We start from the raw sequence: 24,461 nt of genomic DNA on the forward strand, positions 1-24,461 counted from the left end.
CTTTTTCACCCCATTTTTTTTGTTTTGAAAAGGGCGTTTATTCAAGGAAACCGTACAGTACACAATATAGAATGGTCTAAACGACCTTACAATGAACATAGCAATATAAAGTATTAAAAATTAGCCTGCACCTCAAGGATAATCTCACCAATAAACAGAATAAAAATATGTCTAGTTCAACGAAACATTATAAACAGTGTATTACAAAGCAGTGTAGCACTATTAGACTGATCGAATAAGAATGAAAAAAATTCTTTAGAAAAAATCATTAAGCACTATAGAGTCTTCTTATGGCAAAAGCACTTCCAAGCTAAGACTACTAACTAAAATTAAACTTATTTACATATATACAAGAAAGGGAAAAATCCAAGATTCAGAGAGCAAATAGAATCAGCGGTTAAAGCCTTCGCTGCTGTTGAAAAAATCTGTTGATTTGAATCGAGCATCAACTTGGAGCTACCAAAATTGGAGTTTTATCTACTAGAACTGTTCCAATCGATCTCCGAGAGAGCTGTTGAGTAGACAGATTTACTCACAAAATTGTAATTATCGTCCAGCGGGATTGCCTTTCTGGCACTATGTCTACTGGCATGATATATAATAGACGAGTTATTTAGCATCTTGAATTGCTCCCTTTTTGTCTGAATAGGTGGAGACTTCTGGTGGAGTTTATCCCGATTTAATCATCCTCGCACACTCTTGCTCGTTCACACAAACCAGCTCTTTTAGTAAGTTCTTTTTAATCTTAGATAGTGTACTGAATTATGTCCTGGTGAGCTTGAGGGTAAAGATGTCATGCTTTGGAGTGGCTGCTGCATCATATAGATATTTGTTAGATATCCGTTTAAGATAGTTGGATCTGGCCGAGCGATATAGCCCAGTACAGGCCCTCAGATATGACTTCTTAAATTTCCTAAATCTTTTCATCGTTGATGCCGACATGTTCCAGAGAACTGGTGCTCCATTGGTCGTGATTGGTCTTACTAATAGTTGAAAGCAGATAATTTTTGCTTTAATTCCAAGGTTCTTATTTAAAAAAATCCTAAAATTAGCCCAGAAAGATTTTTTCGCCTTGTCCAGTTGTATTATGTGATGTTTATACATTCTTAAGAGATAGTCGAAATTACCACCTAAACATTTTACAGATCGAAGAAAGGAGACCATAGTTTCCGAGTTCGTCACCTGGTTTTTAATCGAGGTGTTGAAAGTACCGAGCTCTTTCACTGTAGCATAAGACAATTCCTTAACAGTCTTACGAAATAAAATAGCCTCACATTTAGAGGAATTTACCCTTAAATTCTAATCAGGATGGTATTGATTGATCTTATTTACCACATCATTTAGAGTCTGGTTGATGGTTTCCACTTTTATATCAGCAAAATACACCACTAAATCATCAGCGTATGCAATCAAGTGCACTTGTCCATTACGTTCATTCCAACTAGATTTAAAATCTCACTGTTAAAAATAAGGAAAGTAGTGAAGTCGGAAAACTGCAGTGACACCAGTTTGTATATTATTTGTATATTATATGTAAATGTATATGTATATTAATCCATCTAACCAAACAGCGTCAAACGCCTTCTCTAAGTCAATCGAAACTGCCCTCACTAGCTTTCCATTCAAGATGTACTTGTTAATGTCTGAAAAAATTTGTTGATAGCATGGACAGTTGGATGCCCCGCTCTGAAACCAGACTGGTTATCTGGGATTATGTTATTACTTTCTATATGTTTCAATAAATGCTCTTTGATCAATTTCTTAAAGATTTTGCTTATGTTAGAGGTCAAGCTGATAAGTCTGTAGCTGGTTGGGCCAGCGGAATGTTTATTTTTCTTGAGAATCGGCAAGACTTTTGCTTTTTTCCATCTGACAGCGTAATACGCTTGATTGAAGGCGTTGTTGGAAATTATTGTTAGATCAGCCACCAACTCCACTGGAAGATTCTTCAGAGCCACCATAGGAATACCATCCAGACCAGAAGAGGTTTTGTTCTTCGCTCTCTTGAGGATAACTTCTACTTCATAATCCTTGCTTCCCTCGTCCGAAGGACGGAAATTGAGTACCCCGCACCTTGAAACAGGCACAGGGATACGCGTAACATGCCCAAGGCCTTACGACATGCCACTACGAGTCCGACCTTAATTGGCCAGTTGTACCTAGTCCTACATGTCATATTTTGACTTTGCAGCCCCAGGCACAGGGCTTGAAATTTGGCCTTCCGTAGTATCAACTCTATCCGCTTTGGTCGACGGTCGCTAACGCGTCTCGCGCTCGGCGTGTTCGGGGTACCCATATTCAGACTACTATATAGAGCAGTACGAAATGGAGCACGATGAATTATAATCTGCCCCCGTGTTACGCAACATATTTTAAAGGACAGAAACATCTATGCAAACACGGGGGCCACTTCTACTTCATAATACTTGCAGAACAAGTTGGGCCAATTGCATATGGGCTTTGGTTCATGGGCCAGATTGTCGACAAAAAAGTTAGTAAAGGTACAATCGCCGTTTCTTATACTAGCTAATTTCTTCGTAGTTTCAGTCACTACAACAGCGACCAGGTGCCTCGTCGAGCTACGTAGGTTAGAATATCCTAGTGAATTAATCGACTCTAAGTATTTCCCAATAACGTCTAAAATCAGGAAAGGCTCCGCAATGATAATCTCATCGTTGCCTGTATGGAGTGGTCTACTTCTCCACCCCGCAGAAGTCGTAAATTATTACTAACGCCGTAAGAATATAGCTCGTGAACTTCATTGATCCACACCTGGGTGTTGTCGGAGCACCTAGGCACAGGTTGCAGGCCTGCAATCTTCGCAGAACACCTGTTGCCTGTGGATCAAACAAATAAGGACTTTATTCTTATTTTTTTTTTGTTTTTTCTTTTTCTTTATTTTTTTCTTTTTCATCTTCTTCTTTTTACTTTCAGGTATTCAATCATCTCTAATGCAAACTCTTACACATTTCAGAAAACTTCATAATTCTAATAAGATATCCTTTCAGCTGTTGGCAATATAATGGTGCTTCCTCTCACACCATTAATAACTGGGGCTGCCGACGAAAGCGGACGAAACTAGTACTATGGGTGACCGAAATCCAAGCCCGCACTTGGGGCTGCAAAGTCAGTAAACGATATGTAGAATCAGGTGCTTCCGGTCAATTGAGGTTGGACTCGTAGTGGTATCTTGTAAGGCCTTGGGTTAGATGCGTGTATCCTCGTGAACCACTTCCAGACTTATACTTTATAAGGCGAGGTACTCAAATAAAATGTTCTTTTGAAGACAGGGAAACATGGATATGCACATCCTATCTACCCTTATATCGTTCTTCCATGGTGCGAATTTCTTCATACATAATAACATATGTTGGATCCAGTCTTGGTAGTTTGGTGCTTTAGTATTACGAATAAAGTTTTTCATTACTGAAACAAATGATTTACATGCTTTAGACTCTTCTTTATTTATTGTTTTAACAAAATTTTTATCAATAACTAGCAGACGTATTTCGAGTCCATCAAATATTCCAGCTTTTAATCTTCTATAATTCAGGCAGTGGTAGCAAAATAATGCGATGTTTATTGACGAGTAAAGAATGTATTATATTCTGCTTTTCAGGCACTAATTTTTCTCTTAGACGCCACTCTTTCCAAGTCCAATGACGTTCTCTATCTCTGCTGTGCCAAAGACAAATAAAATACGGATACTTTGTAAATCCACTTGGCAGTTCTAGAAGAAAATTTACCATTTTAAAATCCTCTCCATATTTGCTATCTATGTTCATGGTATTTGATTTTCTCCATAACAGAATAAATATTTTCTTCATATCCCCGCCCAAAGTTAAAGTTTGATCCCCGTTTTCAGATCCCGCACAAAAAGACAAAAAATTGTCTGTGCGCATGCCCAGACGGGTGTAGTCTTCCTCTGCGAGAGAGAGAACGTCACTTTTCCAACCTCAAAACAAACAACAAACTTTGATTTTGGACGATGGTACGATAAAAAATAGTATGTTGACCACGGAAACTAAGTATGATATCCTTACCTGGGTGTTTTCCACCCAGGTCAGAATATCATACTTTGCTCCCTCGGTTAACAATGTACTGGCTGCTACCTATAGAAAGATACCAATCATGTGGATTATACTGTTTTAAACCCTTATTATTCATTAAAGCTTCGATATCTTGGTAAAATACTCAGTCGTTTTCTTGCGAAACATATTTCAACCAATTCTTTTAGCGCACGGTATATCGTGATTTCGGTATTAGGTGCGAGGACATTTTTTTCCAATCTAGAGGCAAGTAACTCGGACTGTTCTTTTTTCAAATTAAGATCTCTCATTAGGTCAGTTAACTCAGTTTAGTTGAAAAGTTATGCAGTCAGGACATTGAGAATGAAATCAGGAACATTTGAGTTATCATCGTCTATTATGTCGTCTGTTCCCATTTGGCAAGAAGCTGCTGCTGATGTCGAAGATAAAATTGGTAGTATAGGCTCTAGTATAGGCTTCTATTTAAGAAAAACTTAAAACTATTGAAATATTGAGAGAACTGCATACTAAGAATTCTGGTGATAATATTTTTGTGAAACGAGGGATTTTCAAAAGCTCAATTATTACTAGTGAATTTCCAAATAACATTGCTGTGCTGAGAGATAGACATAAAAGTGTATTACGAATCAATCATATGTTTTTCGATGCTGATGACTGTGGCAATAACATAAAAATGTCAGGAGAAGAAGAAACTGGTATGATAAAACATATCTATTCAAGAAAATATGTTCGAAAATGAGATGAATATACCGGCGGCAAGTTCAAATTATGTGGGATTCAAAATTGCTCACAGTTTTACTAATAATAAACAAATACAACATCGCCACGTTTCGATAATTGTTTTAAATTGTAGAAAATCAACACTTTCTAGATATTATTGAATATTACTGACATAATATTACTCACACTAATATACTTACCAGCAAGTATTTGTAACATTACATAAATGACGCCCGACTATTAGGCACGAATTTACGAGTAATACAGGGTGTTAATAAAAGGGTAACCGCAGAGTACACCACCGTAATCTACGTAAAAAACTGAATAAAAAATTCCTGTGCGAAAATTGCGTGCGAAAATTATTTTTAGAGTTATACGCGTTTCAAAGTCGTAAAATTTGACCAATCAGAGAGCCGGTCACATAATGATAAGCGTCAATTACAGTACAACGGAAATAAAAATTTATTACATACATTGTTGATAAGTTCGCGGAACGAAATGACGATCATGAATATTTAACGGTTAGAAACTTCGGGTGAAACGTGAACATAGGGAGCCTTCTGTTAAAAAAAAGATGATTGTAGATGAATGCGTTAATTAATAAAAAAATTAAGACAGAGAATGAAAAATGGAGAATTTTTTGTTTTTTTTCGCAATTTTTTTCAAAAATTGATAATCAATTCTTTGAATTTACTTAACATATGCTCAGAGCTATCATTAAAATAAGATTCCGACCTACCCACTAACTCAGAATCTGATCAGTCTTCTCACACTTTTTACCATACATTGTGTAGATAAAAAACAGTACTCGAAGATCGATGACAGATGATGCTGGGACACAAGTTTAGAAACCAATATGACAATAAAAAAGAGCACATGAAGATGAACATAATGATAACTTAGTCATTAGGATTAGTCCAGCAAATTAATTAATGCAGGATTAATCTTGAAAGAATTATCCAAGCTATATTCTGATGACATGTCTTACATGTGCTCTTAGCTATTGTCATACTAAGATTCTTATCTGCCTCCTGACTCCGAATCTGATCAGTCTTCTTACACTCTTTACTATACATTGTGTACATAGAAAACAGAGTTCAGAGACGAAAGACAGGTTGGAGGACAGGTCAAAAACAAATGTGACAATAAGGAATCGCACATGATAATTAATGAAATAATAACCTAGTCATTAGTCTTTAGATTCAGTCATTAGATTAGTCTAGCAAATTAATTAATGCAGAATCAATTTCAAAAAAATCATTTAATCCACATTCTGATGACTTGTTTCACATGCTTTGTTTGCTATTGTCTAGTTGTTTAAAAATTGCATTTTATTCTGTATTTTTTGCGACAAATAAAGTCCATGACTTAATATAATAATTGTTCATAGAGTTATTATAATGAACTCATCCAAACTTAATCTCATTTTCTCTCTTAGAGTCATGTATCTATTGCGTTCGTTCAATCACACTAGTATCTTTGTTTATAATCATGGCGTGATCTTATTGGTAAAACATTAACGGGTCCTATAGGCAATGAGGGACTCATGAGTCAGTCTTAAAAAATCATTGAGAGAGTAAGTGCATCTCACTCAGTGACGGTGTTTCTCCTGGGCAATTTTCGCCTTATTATTGAGTTCAATCTTGGATATCATACTTATTGAAAGGGATTTTGGATTTATTCAACAGTCGTGAGTTCATTTTGCTATTGATCAGAGTCAGTAAGTGGCTTGACTTCTTTTGGTGAATTCAGTTGCGTATAAGTCACAATTTCTTAGAGGGAAACTCAAACGTTTCCATGGGATTGACCACAAGTCCTGCTGACTTATACCCTGAATTAGTATTGTCAAAGTTATGATCACTTTGCTACAGATCAAATACGTAAACGGTCATACTATCAAATCTTTGTGAAAATCAGTCACGAATTTCTACTGACTAAACGATTTGATCTGTTTCATTTTCAACTCAGATATATCAAGTTTGGAATCAAGTGCGTACACAGCTACAATTTTCAGTAGATTCATCACGAATCTCAACGAACATAGATTATCAGCTGGTTAAACCACTTGATTCACATACATTTTCAAGTTTTACTCAATTCTTCTAATGTATCATGGGTCTAAACACTGCATAATCTTTCAGTTAACGACCAAAATTCACATTTATTCATATTTCAGCGATATTCATCTTCGAGAAGCTGTGAAACTTCGTACGCTGCGGCCAGTCGTGTCGACGTGCTAACAGCAAATTATTATTAGTTTTATTGTCATATTTTAGATAGATTCATTAGTTGTCTTACAAGATAAAATCTTATTAAATTATTAAAGATTATATTATTATTATTCGAATTGATTAATTATTTAAGTATTTTTTAACACTAGTGGATTGGAGACGAAATAAATTAGTTTTTTTCTTTCATAATGGAATTAATTGAAGTACTTCATTATTAGCTTTGGCTATGAATGCTCAAAGCTTTAGTTTTATTCTATAAAAATAATTTCTGTTATCGGGAAGTAGCTCCTTTTACTTCAGAATTCATTAATATTTTGGTTAAAATATATTTATTGAGTTATTCTTGTATTAAACAAGAATATTTATATTTTATCTAGCGTTGAATGATCGCATGTATAGTTCGATTTCCTCCCAAAAATTGGCCTCATTTGTTATTGCAGTTCATCGTGAATGTCGTTAGGTGACAATTTGTTTACGGCGTTACTATAGCTTTTGTTGCTTAAATAAATATCTATACGCTTCATAGTTGTACATTCATTATATCGTTAAGACTTTTATTGAATTTTGCAAAATGGCTATATACGAACAATATGAATACGTAGATATGATACGCGTGCTTCATGAGTGTCATGAAAACGTAGTAGACGCAGCAAGATTGTATGCCGAACGCTTCCCTGATCGTGATCGTCATCCATGCATTCAAGTCCTTAATCGCCTCCAAGATCGTATCCGCAATCATCGGCCCATCGTTCCAGTTCCTTCGAGAGATGTTGGTCATCCTCGAAATCACAGGCGAGATGCACAAATTCTCAATTACTTTGATCGTCATCCTGAATCAAGCACTAGAAGGGCTGCACGGCACCTCAACATCAATCACGTCACAATCCATAAAACTTTGAAACATAACGGTCTTTATCCCTATCATTATACTCCTGTACAATATCTAGAAGATGGTGATCTACCTGTTAGACTTCGGTTCTGTCGATGGTTCAGACGACAAGTGCGGGATGAAGACTTTCTAAAAAACATTCTTTGGACTGATGAGGCTATCTTCCGGCAAGATGGCCCATACAATTTACACAATGAGCACATATATGCCCATGAAAATCCGAGATGTGTCCGTGAAAAAATAACTCAGCGTCGGTTTCAAGTTCACGTCTGGTGCGGCTTGATTCATGATCAATTGGTAATTAACATCTTTTAAGTTTATTTTAACAGTATTTCCAAGCGAATTTCATTATCAGTATATTTTTAGAGCATTAACGTTAAAAAATAACAAGAAAATATAGTTTTTTTTTCATTCTTTGATTTTTTTAGTCTACTGTGGTTCTTTTTCTGACACGCAAAAATGTTGTAAATGATTCTAAGATACCAATCCTATATAACAGATCGGTCCAGTCATTCTACCGAATGCCGTCAATGGGGACGTTTACCTGGAGATTTTACGTGATCTCCCACAGCTGCTAGAAGACGTACCTCTGCAAAGAAGAGCAAACATTATCTGGCAGCAGGATGGTGCGACTGCTCATCGACGTAGGGATGTACTGAATTGCTTGGATAATCTATTTCCTGATGGATGGATAGGTTTGGAATCATGGTATCGAGAGTGGCCCCCCAGATCACCAGATATGACGCCGTTAGATTTCTTCTTGTGGGGATACCTCAAGGATAAAGTGTATGCTACTCCGGTACTAGATGAAGAAGATCTTCAAAATAGAATAATAGAAGAAGCCTTAGCCATTCCTCCAGAAATGATTAAACGAGCAACGAACAGAGTGTTAACCGTCGTCAATCAGTGTATTGAAGAAGATGGTGGTCACGCAGAGCAGCTACGATAGGCTGGAATGAAAAAGTTAGACGATTGGCGTGTCCCATATACGGGCACACACGAGCACATAAGTATGATAAACATTGTACCCTTGCACTCGTGTGTGCCCGTGTATGGGATACGCCAATCGTCCCCATGATGATAGAATAGTTGCCAGTTTGATTATCATTGGTCATTTAGTATCTTTTGTTGAATTTGAGTTTAGTTTCTTTTGTTGAATTTTGACAACTTTTTGGAAAACTTAATGTGACAATAGCTTTAAGATCATGTAAGATGAGTCATCAGAATGAAGCTTGATTGATTTGTTGTAATTGATCCTTTATTTACTGATTCACTAGTCTAATTTGATTAACTAAGTCATCATTCGGTTCATCTTCATGTGCTATTCTCTATTGTCATATTAGTTTTCTTACCTGTTCTCCAACATCATAAGTTATTAGTCTTAAAACACTATTCTTTACCCACACAGTGTACATAATAAAAGGTGTAAGAAGACAGATCAGATACCGGGTCGGAGGGCAAGGAAAAAACTCAATATAACAATAGCAAACAGTCTATGTAAGATAAGTTATTAAAATAAAGCTTAAATGATTTTTTATAAATAAATCTTTCATTCAATAATGCACTAGTTGATGACGATCGACTAAGTCATCATTATATGTATTTTTATGTGTTATTTCTATGATTATATGAGTTTCTTGACATGCCTTCTGGCCTCGTATGTTTTTGATCTTTGAAGTCTGTTTTTTATCCACACAATGTATGGTGAAAAGTGTAAGCAGAGAGATCAGAAGCTGGGTTAGAGGGCATGTAATGAATTTTATCAAAAAGTAGCATAAAGTACTTGTCAAATGTCATCAGAATATAGCTTAGTTAATTTGTCGAAATTAAACGTTCATGCACTCTTCCAACCTAATTAACTGAGTCATTATTTAGTTTATCTTTATGTGCTATTTTTCATTGTCACATTTGTTCCAAGACCTGTCTCTTAGCATCATCGGTCTTCGAGCACTGTTTTTTTCCACACACTGTATGGTAAAAAGTGTAAGAAGACTAATCAGATTCGGAGTCAGAAGGCAGATAAGAATCTCAGTATGACAATAGCTAAGAGCATATGTAAGACAAGTCATCAGAATATAGCTTGGATGATTTTCCTTAGAATAAATCCTGCATTGATTAATTTGCTGGACTAATCCTAATAACTAAGTTATCATTATGTTAATCTTCATGTGCTCTTTTTTATTGTCATATTTATTGCTGACCTGCTATTCTATAACATATTATAGAACGTAATCCACTGAATTTTAGTGAATTTCCAATGTTTCTCATGCTCCTATGGTTCGATTTATTAGTATAAATATGTAGAAACCTTCATCATTCTACAAGCTTACTCATATAAAAAGTTTGATAGGAAAATAAGTCACAAATATTGTGTAATTGTGATGTTTTTTTACAGGATGTCAAAAAAATCTCGTATTTGGACAGTTTATCATTGTATTCTGCCGGTCAATCTTAACAAATATGTCTATGCGAAAACTACACTTGATGCATATTTGCGAAGATGTAAAATTACTTGTTTACTAATCAGAGACGAGTTGCCGGCGACGAGTTGTACAGCCTCAAGCATAGTGCATAATTTTTTGTCATCAAATCTCTTCCTCTTCTCTTTCATTTATCTACTCACATTATCTATCTTTTCTTCCATCCATCTACTTATTAAATCTCAGTTTTTTTTTTCATGTATTTACTCACTTGATTTCTCTATTCTTTCTCATTCATTCACTCACAGAAACTCTCTCCTTTTTCTCATCCATCTACTCACTCATACACTCTCTTCTCTTATCTATCTACTTACTCATACACTCTCTCTCCTCTAATCCATTCACTCATTAGATTTCTCATTTATTCACTCACTTGATTTCTCTATTTTTTCTAATTCATTCACTTACAGAAACTCTCTACTTTTTCTCATTCATCCACTCACTCATACACTCTCTTTTCTCATTCATCCACTCACTCATACACTCTCTTTTCTCTTATCTATCTACTTACTCATACACTTCCTTTTCTCTCATTCATTTACTCATTAGATTCTTTCATTCATTCCCTCACTTGATTTCTTCATTCTCTCTCCTTTATTCACTCACTTGATTTCTCTATTATTTCTCATTTATTGACTCCCACAACTCTCCTCTCTCTCATCCATCTACTTAGTAAATCTTTTTCTATCCTTTCATTTATCTACCTCCTTAATTTTTTTTCTATTTTTTATCTATTCATTCATCTAAGTCTCTTTCATGTATCTTCTAGTTGTTTACTCTTCTTTCTTCTGCTTATCTTCTTATTTAATTTTCTGCCATTTTTTACATACGTAATTTGTTTTTTTTCAAAATTTTATTCACTCCCTCAATCTCTCTATTTTCTTTTATTCATTTACTTACTTAATCTCTTTTTTTTTTAACTCTGTCTTTACTCTTATTCATTTACTCATAATACATTTCCTTTTTCCTAATCTACACACTCTTCTAATTCTCTCGCATCCATCTCTAATAGAGATTGAGTGAGTAAATTAATTTATTCTATGGTTATTAAAAATAACTATAAAATTATTTTTCATTCTAAGTATTATTCTACATATGCGGTCTATTCGCGCTCAATAAACAATGATAACAGCTTGTACATGTGAAGTTGTCTCACTTCAATGTTTACTTATTTTTTGTCGTTTATATTATTTAATAACTCTTCTATTTTTGCGAATTTACAAAATTCGCAAAAGCCAATCTGTTCCAAATTCTCTCTAGTTTTTATATGTTACCCTTGTGAAAATAATTTTATATCACCCTGTATAGCTTGGATAATTCTTTCAAGATTAATCCTGCATTAATTAATTTGCTGGACTAATCCTAATGACTAAGTTATCATTATGTTCATCTTCATGTGCTCTTTTTTATTGTCATATTGGTTTCTAAACTTGTGTCCCAGCATCATCTGTCATCGATCTTCGAGTACTGTTTTTTATCTACACAATGTATGGTAAAAAGTGTGAGAAGACTGATCAGATTCTGAGTTAGTGGGTAGGTCGGAATCTTATTTTAATGATAGCTCTGAGCATATGTTAAGTAAATTCAAAGAATTGATTATCAATTTTTGAAAAAAATTGCGAAAAAAAACAAAAAATTCTCCATTTTTCATTCTCTGTCTTAATTTTTTTATTAATTAACGCATTCATCGACAATCATCTTTTTTTAAACAGAAGGCTTCCTATGTTCACGTTTCACCCGAAGTTTCTAACCGTTAAATATTCATGATCGTCATTTTGTTTCGCGAACTTATCAACAATGTATGTAATAAATTTTTATTTCCGTTGTACTGTAATTGACGCTTATCATTATGTGACCGGCTCTCTGATTGGTCAAATTTTACGACTTTGAAACTCGTATAACTCTAAAAATAATTTTCGCACGCAATTTTCGCACAGGAATTTTTTATTCAGTTTTTTACGTAGATTACGGTGGTATACTCTGCGGTTACCCTTTTATTAACACCCCGTATTTGCTCTATTGACTGAGATTATTGCATATAATTAATTGTAATTTGTGATTTGATATTGATCTTATATTATAAATATATTATTCAGTTATTATTGATCTTATTATGATTGTACGTTTGATATCGACTTACACTGGAGATTGTCGGTTATAATTTATAATAAAATTTGTACGATTTTAGGAGTTGAGACGCTTAGCTTTAATGAAAATAAGAAAGTCTGGAAGACTTATTGTGATATATATGGGAAGGGATCCTTATGTTTAACGAGGGCGATCACGCTTCCCAGTGTAGTTGGATAGGTAATTCTATAGACTACCAACTATCCTAACAGTTTTTCTTCATACAAATTTCACTTTGAGAGCAATCAAAAAAATGAATAAATGACTTCAAATGCTTCAGACCACTTGCTTGAGAAATAAATACAATTTCAGGGAAAATTTTACAACTGTAAGGTCCCCCTTAAATAATTCGACTAAATAATTTCAATAAAATAAAGAACAGTTTATTATTATAGGACTTTCTTGAAATATACGTGATTGACTCTCAATTTATAATAACATTTCACATTAATTGACTGCTTTATAAGTATAATATAATGTCTCGATATAAAATTCAATTACAATTACAATAAGTGATCATAAGATCGTTTTCTCATAAAATTGAAGCATTAAGACTTCTTTACCATTAAATAATATTATTTGTCACGACTACGCAATGACTTTACGTTAATAATTAACTTTGACTTTCAATAGTCTAATTAGATTTGCATAAAGCATTACAATACTTCGATTAATGTCATTTTCTCAAGAATATCATACAATTATGAATATTTAATTCAATTCCCATAAGGGCACATACAATAATTCAATAAATTTCCCATAAGGGTAAATAATACAATAATTCAATAGTTTCCCATAAGGGAGGGGGAAAATTTAATGTACGAAACTTTCCAATGACTTCAGCCCAAAAAATAGTACAATTGTCTCAATGCTAGCCACCCTTTAGTCAAGTCAATAGCCTTCAATCGTACTAAGCAATTAGCTGGACTTACATGACGGATCCGTGACGTCTGGAATGCAACTCAAGACACTGGGAACAATCTGCAACACTGGACTCAAGGAAATCCGGAACGCCGTCGATTAGTGGCTGTCTTCTGTCTTCACCATTACGTGAATCAAAGAAACATTAGTTCAATACAAGTTCATGGTAATAATAGAGAAAGAGGAAAACAAAACGCAAGACAGAGTTGGGGACCCAGTGGTGATCAACCTCATCAACAATCTCAATGTAGTATCAGAGTCATAATAATCGTTGTTGTGAAAATAAATGGCAAATGCCACAATATGATAATATCAACAATTGTAACAGAAATAATAATTTTATAGCGAGTTGTCAACAAAATTGGCTATTGCCTGATACGAGATTCCCTCCATCGGGACTCCCAGCTTGTCAAACGTTGAATGTACCCTCTTAGAGACCTCCAAGTACTACTGCTAACCATCCTAGAGATAATAATTGCAATTCTTACAGTACAGGTCCGTTATCGCGTCCCACCAGATTTATTTTGTTGAGGACCTTAAGGAGAATGTAGCTGGATGTCCGCAAGAGCCAGTTAGAGAGCGTCGGAGAAAGAAGTTGCCTCAGGTTCAAGTAAGATTGGGTGATGGTAACACATGGGCTTCAGTTGATACTGGCAGTGAAATCACAGCCATTTCTGAGGAATTTTATAATCAAATTGCTTCGAATCTTAGTTTTCCTGTACTTCCTGTTCACAATGTGAGAATTTTTATGGCTGTTAGTAAGAAACTAGTCACAGTTACTCGCTAAACTTCCGCAGATTTCATGGTTGGTGACCAATTGTGTTTTCAAATTTCCCTTATAGTACCGCACTTGACTTATGATATGATCATAGGTGACAACTTTCTTGACAAAAATGATGCTGATATTAGTTACAGGTTGAAAAGTATAATGCTTTATGAACGTAAACTTGATAGTGGTTATGTTTCGTTTGGTCCGCATGAGGATGCATCAATGGGGGCTTGCGCCGGTGATCGAACTGCTGGCCTTTGTTTAATACAAGTCGATGATTGTATAGTTGAGATTAATAATCTTGAAGATTCTATTATGAACGATGATAATTATGATAAAAATTTAGGAACTAATCCCGATAATTTTGTCAATGATTTTAATGATTTATTTAATAATGTTTTTGATAATGATATAACAAATTTATAACATAATATTTTGTATAATGATAACAAGTTACATGACAATATTTCTGATAATGCTTCAAATTCACGTGATAACGTTGTTGATAATGGTTTAAATCATTGTGATTTCCCTGGGAAAGCCTTTTATGACAACACTTGATTTGACACATGGATATTGGCAGGTGCCTTTGCACCTTGATTCTCGAACCTTCACTGCTTTTCTGTTTAATGGAATTCTGTATTAGTTTTGTAGAATACCATTTAGGTTAAAAACAGCAGGTAGTAGTTTCATTAGAGCACTTGGCATGGCTTGTGGTCATAACATGGAGAAATTCTTACGTTGTTATGTAGATGATGTCTTTATTGATTCAGGTGTTTTTCAGCAACACTTAGGACATCTTGAACAGGTCTTTAGCTGTCTGGTATCCCATAACTTCACATTGAGGCTTGATAAAGCGTTGTTTTGCCGTGAATAAGTTCCTCTCTTGGGTTTTATTATTTAAAAAGCAGGTATTTAACCTGATCCTTCTAGTTTACAAGTTATCAGGGAGTTCGAGCCTCCTAAAAATGAAGAGCAGCTTCAAAGCTTTCTCGGCATGTGTAATTACTATCGTCAATTTACCGTTAAGTATTCGAATTATGTTAAACTATTTAGGAACTTATTAAAGAAGGGTTTAGTCTGGAATTGGACTAAAGATCATGATGTTGCCTTTCAACGATTGAAGGATAATTTTTGTGATATAACCCAGTTACGATTTTATGATCCAGACAGAAAGATGATTGTTCAAACCGATGCCTCTGATAATGGTATCAGTGCATTGCTTTATCAAGAGTTTAATGAGGGGCCTCAAGTGATTTTTATGGTCAATAGGTGTCTACGATCCGCTGAAATTATTTATACAATAACAGAAAAAGAGTTGTTGGCGATTGTGTATGGGCTCGAGACATTTCGGGTCTTTTTGATGGATCATCGATTCACTCCGAGAAACAGTAGTACTTCATGAGCATGGCAAAATGGGGCACCCCGAAATTTATAAGACATTATGTCATTTGCGTCGATATTTCTATTGGAAGGAAATTGGTAAAGATGTTAAGAGAATAATAAGTCGATGTGATTTATGTCAGCGTACTAAATACTCCTCTCAACCTACTGAGGGCGAGTATCAATTTGTTAGATCAGAGAAACCAGGGGACTTGGTTACTGTTGACTTTTATGGTCCTTTGTCGAAGTCAGTTGGTCAGTTGCAATACATCCTAGTTGTTCTTGATGCATTTTCAAAATTAGTTGCTCTATACTCAATGGAAAAGGCTACCACGAAAGCTACTTTGAATAATATTTTAAATAGATATGTACCACAATATGGTAATCCAGCCTGAATATTATCAGACAATGAAACCTAGTTTACTTTACATCTCTGGAGGTTAACCCTTGAACAACATGGTATTCGTGTCATATTTTCATCAATTAGACATTCACAGTCGGATCCCACTGAACGAGTTTCGCGTGAATTAGATAGGTATTTTCGAACGTATTGTAATGATTAGCATACTCGTTGGACAAGACATATTAGGTTTATCGAGATCTTTCTTAATTACACTACTCATTATAGTACCAGAGAAATTCCATATGACTTACATTATGGTGAACGCGTTGTTGATAAAGTTAAACAATTACTGCCTGATCCTGAGTCTGTACCTGTGGATCGTGATGTTCAGTTGCGTCATGCTAAAGAAACACTATTAAAGAGCTTTAACCAGAGAGCAAGAAATCAAAAGTCTAAGAATCGTATTATTATTGAAAAGGGTGATAAAGTTTTGTTGAGGGTACCACATCTCTCGAGTAATACTGATTGGGTTACCTATAAATTTTTTCATCTGTTTAAAGGACCATACCTTGTAAGTGGTAAAGTTGGTCCTAATACTTATACACTTAAGGCGTGTGATGGTGTTACTATCATTAGGACCTGTAATCGAACCAGTCTTAGAAAATATTGGGAGTGATCATCGAGATCATTTATTATTATGTAGTTGCCAGCGTGCCGGGTTCAATCTATATCTCTGAATTAACTTTGACTAGTTGCGAAATGTGTGATGACTTGAATTGATGATGAGTTGTTGATATGATGATAATGAGAATGAGTTAATATTCAGATATTGTAATGCTATTATAATTAGAAAATGATGTCTTGGTAATGTCGAGGCAGAGTATGATCGGTATGAATAATGTATGGCAATTAATCGAAGTGTTAAATGTTGTTGAGAAAATCTCAACTTTGAATAACCTAACCGTTTAAGGATAGGGATGATTGTGCTAGATCAGAGCAAGTAGGAAGTCAGGTTTTATAAAAAATATAATTTCTTTATTTATAGCACCAACAATACACAAGATACACTGTAAGACTTCTTGTCACTGAATAAGAAGACTGAATGTCGTTAGAAATCACTAAATGTCAATTTTTGTTTCACTGAATTTTAATTGAATGTCTGAGAAATGCTTAACTTGGTATGTTTGATGTTATTGACCTCCCACACGAGCTCAACACGCTTCACAAATCAAGAAGATGTGATTGTGCACGTGGCGTTAGCCTATCAATGCAATGCAGAAATGAATTTTGAATTTCTTACGTGAGTTTAGTACGACTTGTCCACAAATATAAATTTATTATGCTATAGACAGTGACAGTGTGAATGTTTCTGTTGAATTCTAGTTGCACTAGCACTAATGATTGACTTAGAAAAGAAAGAATTATGAGGAAAGAATTAGAATCCTTGTACACGTGAATAAGATCAGGAAAAGAATAGTGACAGGGACTTTGTTAGTCAAAAGGGACACTGAAAATTAGTTAAATGAGTGACTAGATTGAGAACTATTGATTATTTGGTCAATTGGTTATCGACCCAGTCCCAAGATGGCCGCCGAAGTTCCTGTCAGCTGACAATTCAAACTGAGAATTGATTAATTCTCAACAAATGTAATCGAGATTGTAGAATGAGACAGAATATATTTATAAAGTGCTATGGTTATGTCTGAGTACGGGCTATGCTATATAATTGGACCAGCGAGTTTCTAGCTCGTACATATTGTGTATAAGCGAAAGCAGTGCTCTTTAATAATTAACCAATATGTAATTCGAAATTCATGTTGTTGAGAATTAATTAATTCTCAAGTTTGTATTGCCAGCTGACAGGAACTACGGCGGTCATCTTGTGACTAGGTCGATAACCAATCGACCTAATAATCAATGATTCTCAATTTAGTCACTCATTTGACTAATTTTCAGTGTCCTCTTTAACTAATGGAGTTCCTGCCGCCAGTCTTTTTCCGTTCTCGTCCGCGTTAATAAGACATTCTAAATCTTTCATTCTAAGTCTAATTTTCTTCAGACAATCTGTAAAGTTTGTGACATTCAAAATAACAGAAATCATTCAGCTATTCATCAAAAAAAGAAATCAAGTAATATTTCTAAACAATTCTCAGTAGGTTCAAGTAATTAAATTCAAATTTATTTTGCATTGCATGTTAAGCTAACGCCACGTGCGCAAGCATAATTTTGCTTGATTTGAGAAGCGTGTTGAGCTCGTGTGGGAGGTCAATAATACTGAACACACTAAGTTAAGCCAATTTTTTAGACATTCAATTATCATTCAGTGATTTTTAATTACCATTCTGTTATTATTCAGTAACTTGTAAGTGACATTCATTCAGTTTTAGTGACTACGACTTGTACAGTGTAATTACTGTTCATTGACAGTGCTACTAAATGAGATTCATGTATTTTTGTATACCTGACTTCTAAATGGCTCTGTTCCGGTACAATCATTCCTATCTTTACCGGCTAGGTTATACAAAGTTGATATTTTGTCGACACACGTAATGATCCGGATCTTAATTGATTAAGTGTGCCTTTGAGTGATCAGCTCGTACAATAAAAAACTGTCACTTACATTTGCTATGTTTTGACACCTCAAGGGATCTGTCATAACAGGGGGATGATGTAGTGCTCCGCTGTAAGTGAGCACTCGCTAGTATATTCTCAATTCAAATGCCCGCGTGCCCTAGTACAGGGAGCGTTGTGCCCTAATTGCAACAAATAGGTGTCGCTAATTGTCACCTAAAGGGTGATGCCACACTCTTCCGCTTTCTCTCTGCGCCTGGATGCCAACGTGCAAAGACGTGCTTTTGCAGCTCTGGGCAAGGTGTCATTTTCTGATCTTTGGAAATTGAAGCAACCATTAGCTGATCCCTCTACATCTGAAATTTGTCAAGGAAGATTGGGACGATCTACCAGAGTGGCATCATCCTGGGTCGCGTGGGCAAAATCTACACTATATTTTACTTAACTGGAATACTGGTGACGAAGATTATTAATTTTTTTTACTGTCCAAAGACTTATAAAGCACGTTGTCCTAGGCGTAGTGTGTTACCTTTGATTCTTATTCGAGCGTCTTATATTTTATGTCATGTAATAATGTTATAAACATTTCATTCTTAAATTTTAAAAAACGGGATTGTAATTTCGCGATCCGGTGCGTGACCCTAGTCGCTGATCAAGAGGATTATTTTCGTTAATTTGCTTCATTTCTGAATGTTTTGAATACTTTCATAGGCATAACCTGTATTTTCAATAATAATTTATCAATTTGGTATATTTTTTATTTTCTAACTAATCATAATCTCTATTAAATAAATATTGGTTAGAATCGATACATCGGTGGAAATATCGGACACAAAAAAAATGCTGACATACGTACACTCTCATCATTTTCTAAATTAATCAGTATACTTGCATGATGTAAATTCATAATTCACTAATCGACCTATTTTCAATAACTTTTTAATAGGAAGTTAACAATGGGAAGTTGATAAGAAACGAACGATTTTTAAATACAAATTACCAGTGATTGAACTACTCTCGGTTTCGTGATCACTAGTAAATATTGTGTAAACTAAAATGTTACAGCCAACGGACGCGGTTGACTCATCTGTCTCGGCAGTCAGTACTAAGAAGTCCGGATCAACCCTGTGAGATCGATTCAAAGCGACACCATCAGATCGATCTTTGAAAAATTGAGAAAAAATTTTTTTTTCAAATCTAAATTATAGGGCAAGTAATTATTTTTCATAAATTTTGATTAATAATCACTAAAAATTTATAAATGGGAACATTTTATTCATGAAATCTTATCAAATTTTGTAGTAATAATATATTTTCTATATCTTATTTTTTTTCATAATTATAATATTTTTTATATAACACCAACATGAGCTGTCATAATGAAAGGTCATGCCCAGCCCTATCCGACTCCCTACCTGAGTCTGTAAGTTTCTCAATGAGGATGAGGACTATGCCAGGTTTCAAGAATTAATCAGAGATAATGGGAGAGTACTTTTGTACTGGACAACTTTATTTTCAACAATCACTTAACACTAGTTACACAATAATTACCCAGAAAAAAAGAATAATGATTGTTTTATTACACGTTTGGTACTTTGCTTAGGTTTCAGAAAAGTTTTAGTTTCTGTAAATCTCGTTGATTAGGTCAGCACGCCACAGGTTGTAAAGCTGTGGTGGTGATCTGATCTCGCACAATGAATCAAGACTTTTGGGGAATACTATTGGCACTCGACCCTTGATTTGTACATTTAACTGAGTTGCTGAACTCTGTACTAATCAAAACTGAATCAATACTAGTCTCTGAAAAGTTGATGAACACCGAAAACTCTTTAGAATCTCGAAACGAAAAACAAACTCTTTGTACTCTCTGATGACTACAATGCAACTGCCATGACGTGAGTGAAGGCGCTTGGGTACAATTTCACGCCTCTCAAAGCGCTACTGCCACGTCGTGAGATCAGTGCTCTGGTAGAGTGGCTCTGAATTCAAATGATCTATTTTAATCATTTTGATCAAACAGAGTCTATATTAATTTAGTGCCTGTTATTAACATGGCGTAAAATTAATCCACTATGATGCATGAATGAATTTCACTTAAAATTCGGTATGCAAATTACAGAAAAATTCTATCTAGATCGGAAATATAACGTAATTACATGTAGCTGGAGTTTTAAACGTTTATATGAACGATAAAAAAAAATTAGACAGTTAATATGGACAATGCGTAAATGTCAAATTACTTTTATTGTAAATAAAAGTAATTTACTTTTGATTCCGAATCGCACCCTTTTACTCGGTACAGTGAAGGCATGTTTCGTTCAGTCGCAATACGATAAATTAATATAAACAGTATCCTCAATTGGGAATATTGTACAATATTTGTTAATAGAAATTTGACAAAATTGCACTTTTCGCCCTCTAACGGTCATTGCTTGACGTGTCTAAAAATACAATGTGTAATTGTCGTAATAGGTATTTCCACTATAAAAATATATTTATCGGAAAATTTTCAAATTGTGACCCTGATCATCGAGGAGGAGGACACGCACACTGCGTTATATAACGTTTTCGTACAACACTCCACGACTGATTCATAAAGCAGTCGCGAATGAGACCGCCTTTTAAGTGTGCCAAACTCTCGGCGTGCTACACGCTCGACGGCTATCAGTCATGGTACTGTAGAACTTCTTGACTGCTTGAAAATTGTCAGAAAAATTTTTTTTTTTTAATTTATTTTAACATTTTCTCAATTGCAATTTAAAAGTATTATGAGCATTTAATGAAAATTAATTATGTCCAACTGCCCTATGAGTTTGTCAAACTCTCGGCGTGCTACACGCTCGACAGCTATCAGTCTTACTACTGCAAATTTCCTTTACTGCTCAAAAGTAATTACGAAGAATTCCTATATTCTTATTCTTATTAAGATTCACTTCATTCTTACTCAAGTATATATTCTTTTTATCGAATATTAACTGCTGTAGTCTGACTGATATTTCAGTAAATTGAAATAGCTGCGTAGTGTACGCTTCATATCTTTTTTTGTGTGCTGAAAACTGTTTTTGTCGCCATATTTGTTTTAAAAAAAATCAAATTTTGGCATTTTTTATTTCAATTTTTCATTGTGGCTTTAAAATCGTTGACGGTCATTTCATAGTATTACCGGTTCTGAATGAGTTTTTGCAAAGATTTTGTCCATTTTTCAGTTTTTCGATTTAAAATTCGAATTGTACACCGGCTTTATATACTAACGTAATTGTAATTCTTACAATGTGTGTAGACTCATTAAAAAATTTATCTGTTCATCATTATAATGTCCATAAAAATCAATTCCTCATTCAATAATTATTTTATCGCGAAGTAATTAATATGGACAACTTCACGTTTCTAAACGAAACTAGTTTTCTGGCTTATTGTACTCTCCGATGTCACTTAGTTTTTTTTCAAATAATTGAGTCAGTTATCAAAAATATCATATAAATTATCTATTTTGTTTCACTGAACGTATAATTTATCATTAATCATTTAATAGTATGTGTGTTGATCGATATTTAATTTTTGAACCTGTCAGTTATAGAACTAAATAAGTTGGTCGGATAACCCTATGCTCAACATCTACTACTCTCGGAACTAATAACTTGCATAATTCTTTTCGAATCATCACAAATTTTTCTTTTTCTTTATATTTTTACGTAGAAAGAGTAAATTTTAATTTTGACATTTTTATAGTGAAAAAATTAATATTCGTTAATGAACGTGATTTACTACACTTGACTGCCGACTGACTCTTTACTTAGTATCTTTAACTTTTCAACTTAAAATCCGCCTAATTTCGTTAAAATCGTCTGAAAAAATATTCGTGTTTTTCAATCTACATTTTATTCTAATGTAATTTATATTTTTATTATTAAATAATTGATGGTTGAGTTGGATCATGACTTAACTGGATCCGTCTGTCGACATATCCTACGCTCATTGTCTACTACATTCTCTACTTGTAATTCCTAGTTTTAGTGAAAATGTTGTTTTAAATAAATGTTTTTTGCATCATTTGAATTCGCAGATTGTCAATTTTTATCTCATGATATTTGTATAATTATGATTCATAATTTGAGTTTTTCCGTCATTCAAGTATATTTTTCTGCTGGCTCACCCTATATTCGATGTCAATCCTTTTCTTTATTGATAATTCATGGAATTATTTTCGATTCATTCCTGAAATTATTATCTTGTAATCAAACCTGTAGCTATTTTGTAATTACATATTTCTCAACGAATAATTGGTATTGAATGTCCGTTCAACGGACTTATACTTCGAAAAGCATATTGACTGGACCATAATCATTTGCTCCACTTATAATTAAATTTATTACCGGAATATATGCTGCAATGTTTATGGTTCTAATTAGTATGTCATGTTCGCAATTCCTTATGAATAATCACTTTACATTTTTTTCTTGCACAGATTTAACACTGGGTCGAACAGAGAGTGACATCAGTGATGCGGCTTCCGACATTTCAAGTATGATAAATAACATCACAGTATTATTATTATCTATTGTAATACGTTAAGTTGTTACGTATAATTAATATTTTAATTTATTTTAGTTCTTGATACCGTAATACTTATTTCTTCGGATGATGAATCAGAAAACGCAAGACCGGACAAAAAGGATCCCACAAATGCAACGCGAGGAGATTTGTTCGCTTGTCCAAATGCAATATTTTTCACGAAAAAAGTATAAACGCAGTATGTATACCATGTGGTCACGTATATCTGTGTGAATCGTGCATGAGAGATGACAATATTTATCATTCTAGACGCGAACAGGATGACAGCAATTTGATTTCGTCATGTGTGGTGTGCAAAACACCTCTATGGACAATTCGGAAAGTTTACTATTTATAAAAGATGTATATATTAATGCATATTATTGTTTGTTATTTTATAAATAATTATACTGATAATTTTGGAAGTAATAAATAACTGTTATGGTAAGATGAATTGAGGTTGGTAGCCTTATAAATGTTTAATTGATCTTTGCTTAGCATGACTATGAGCGCAATATTAGAAATTCCCAGACTTCTACTATTTTTTATGACCCGTATATGCGGCACTTACGTACACCAGCGGCGCATATCGAATTAGTTTTGTAGGGCCTCAATAACAGAATACGGAAAAATATGAGTTGAATAGGGCTGGTCATGCCTCATAGTGTGTTAAAATAAGTTGCTAAGAGAAAGAGCAATCAAAATGTTGATTAGCTACTAAAGAAAATAATCGAAAAGAGCATAGATTATGAACAAAAAGACTTATTAAGTTTAGCTGCGCTGAGAAGCTTCGTTGTCATTGGCTAAATAAAATCGTAAGTAAGAACAGAATGGTGATCTCATACAGTTTTTCACGATGAACGCTGGAGAGACATAGCGTCATTAGTAGATAGGTAGGGGGGGGGGTCTGGATCACTCTACTATTACCGACAATATCGGTAACGCACTACCAGAGCTGGCAACTTACCACCTGTGGGTTTAGTTGTCAATTTTTTCGCCTAGATAGTGCTGTACCGATGTGCAGTCGGTAATAGTTACCGATCTAGGCGGCAATGCTGTTTTGGCGGGGAAAAATTTGAATTTTTTGAAAATTATTTGCCGGTAACTGTTATTAATTTTAAGTGATAACCATTGCGGATCTTTTTCATTAGATGGCACCGCTATAGCGGGTAAAGAATTTAAATTTTCAAAAACTTTTGTCGCTAACGATTATCAATTACTAAGCTATTGCTTTTGTCATTTGTTACAGGGTACTATGAGTAAATGTCAGAAAATATTCAAATTAAAAAAATTTATTTATTTTATAATCATTGACATAGATGTCAATTGGATTGTATTAATATAATGAGGTGTAATTCCATTGAATTAATTGTCTTGCTTCGTAGAATCCTCTAAGATGTTATCTTCACGTTTTCTGATGAAGAAGA

At 34.3% G+C, this 24,461-nt stretch overlaps 1 protein-coding gene across 1 annotated transcript; it reads left to right on the forward strand.

Annotated features, from left to right (window-relative positions):
* The first annotated feature begins 7,571 nt into the window (after window positions 1-7,571).
* LOC118070493 (histone-lysine N-methyltransferase SETMAR-like) lies at window positions 7,572-8,838 on the forward strand. The gene is made up of 2 exons (XM_035089118.1): window positions 7,572-8,186; window positions 8,389-8,838. The coding sequence occupies exons 1-2, from the start codon at window positions 7,572-7,574 to the stop codon at window positions 8,836-8,838; spliced, it is 1,065 nt and encodes a 354-aa protein (XP_034945009.1).
* Window positions 8,839-24,461: the final 15,623 nt, after the last annotated feature.

This window comes from Chelonus insularis, unplaced genomic scaffold, assembly GCF_013357705.1.
Source record: "Chelonus insularis isolate UGA/USDA-ARS -01 unplaced genomic scaffold, ASM1335770v1 contig_61_pilon, whole genome shotgun sequence".
Taxonomy (NCBI): domain Eukaryota; kingdom Metazoa; phylum Arthropoda; class Insecta; order Hymenoptera; family Braconidae; genus Chelonus; species Chelonus insularis.

Excerpts from the sequence above, each read along its gene's own strand:
- LOC118070493 (XM_035089118.1), top strand. The coding sequence starts at position 7,572 with ATGGCTATATACGAACAATATGAATACGTAGATATGATACGCGTGCTT. Across the intron at positions 8,187-8,388 it reads GCTTGATTCATGATCAATTG|ATCGGTCCAGTCATTCTACC; the intron begins GTAATTAACATC and ends CCTATATAACAG.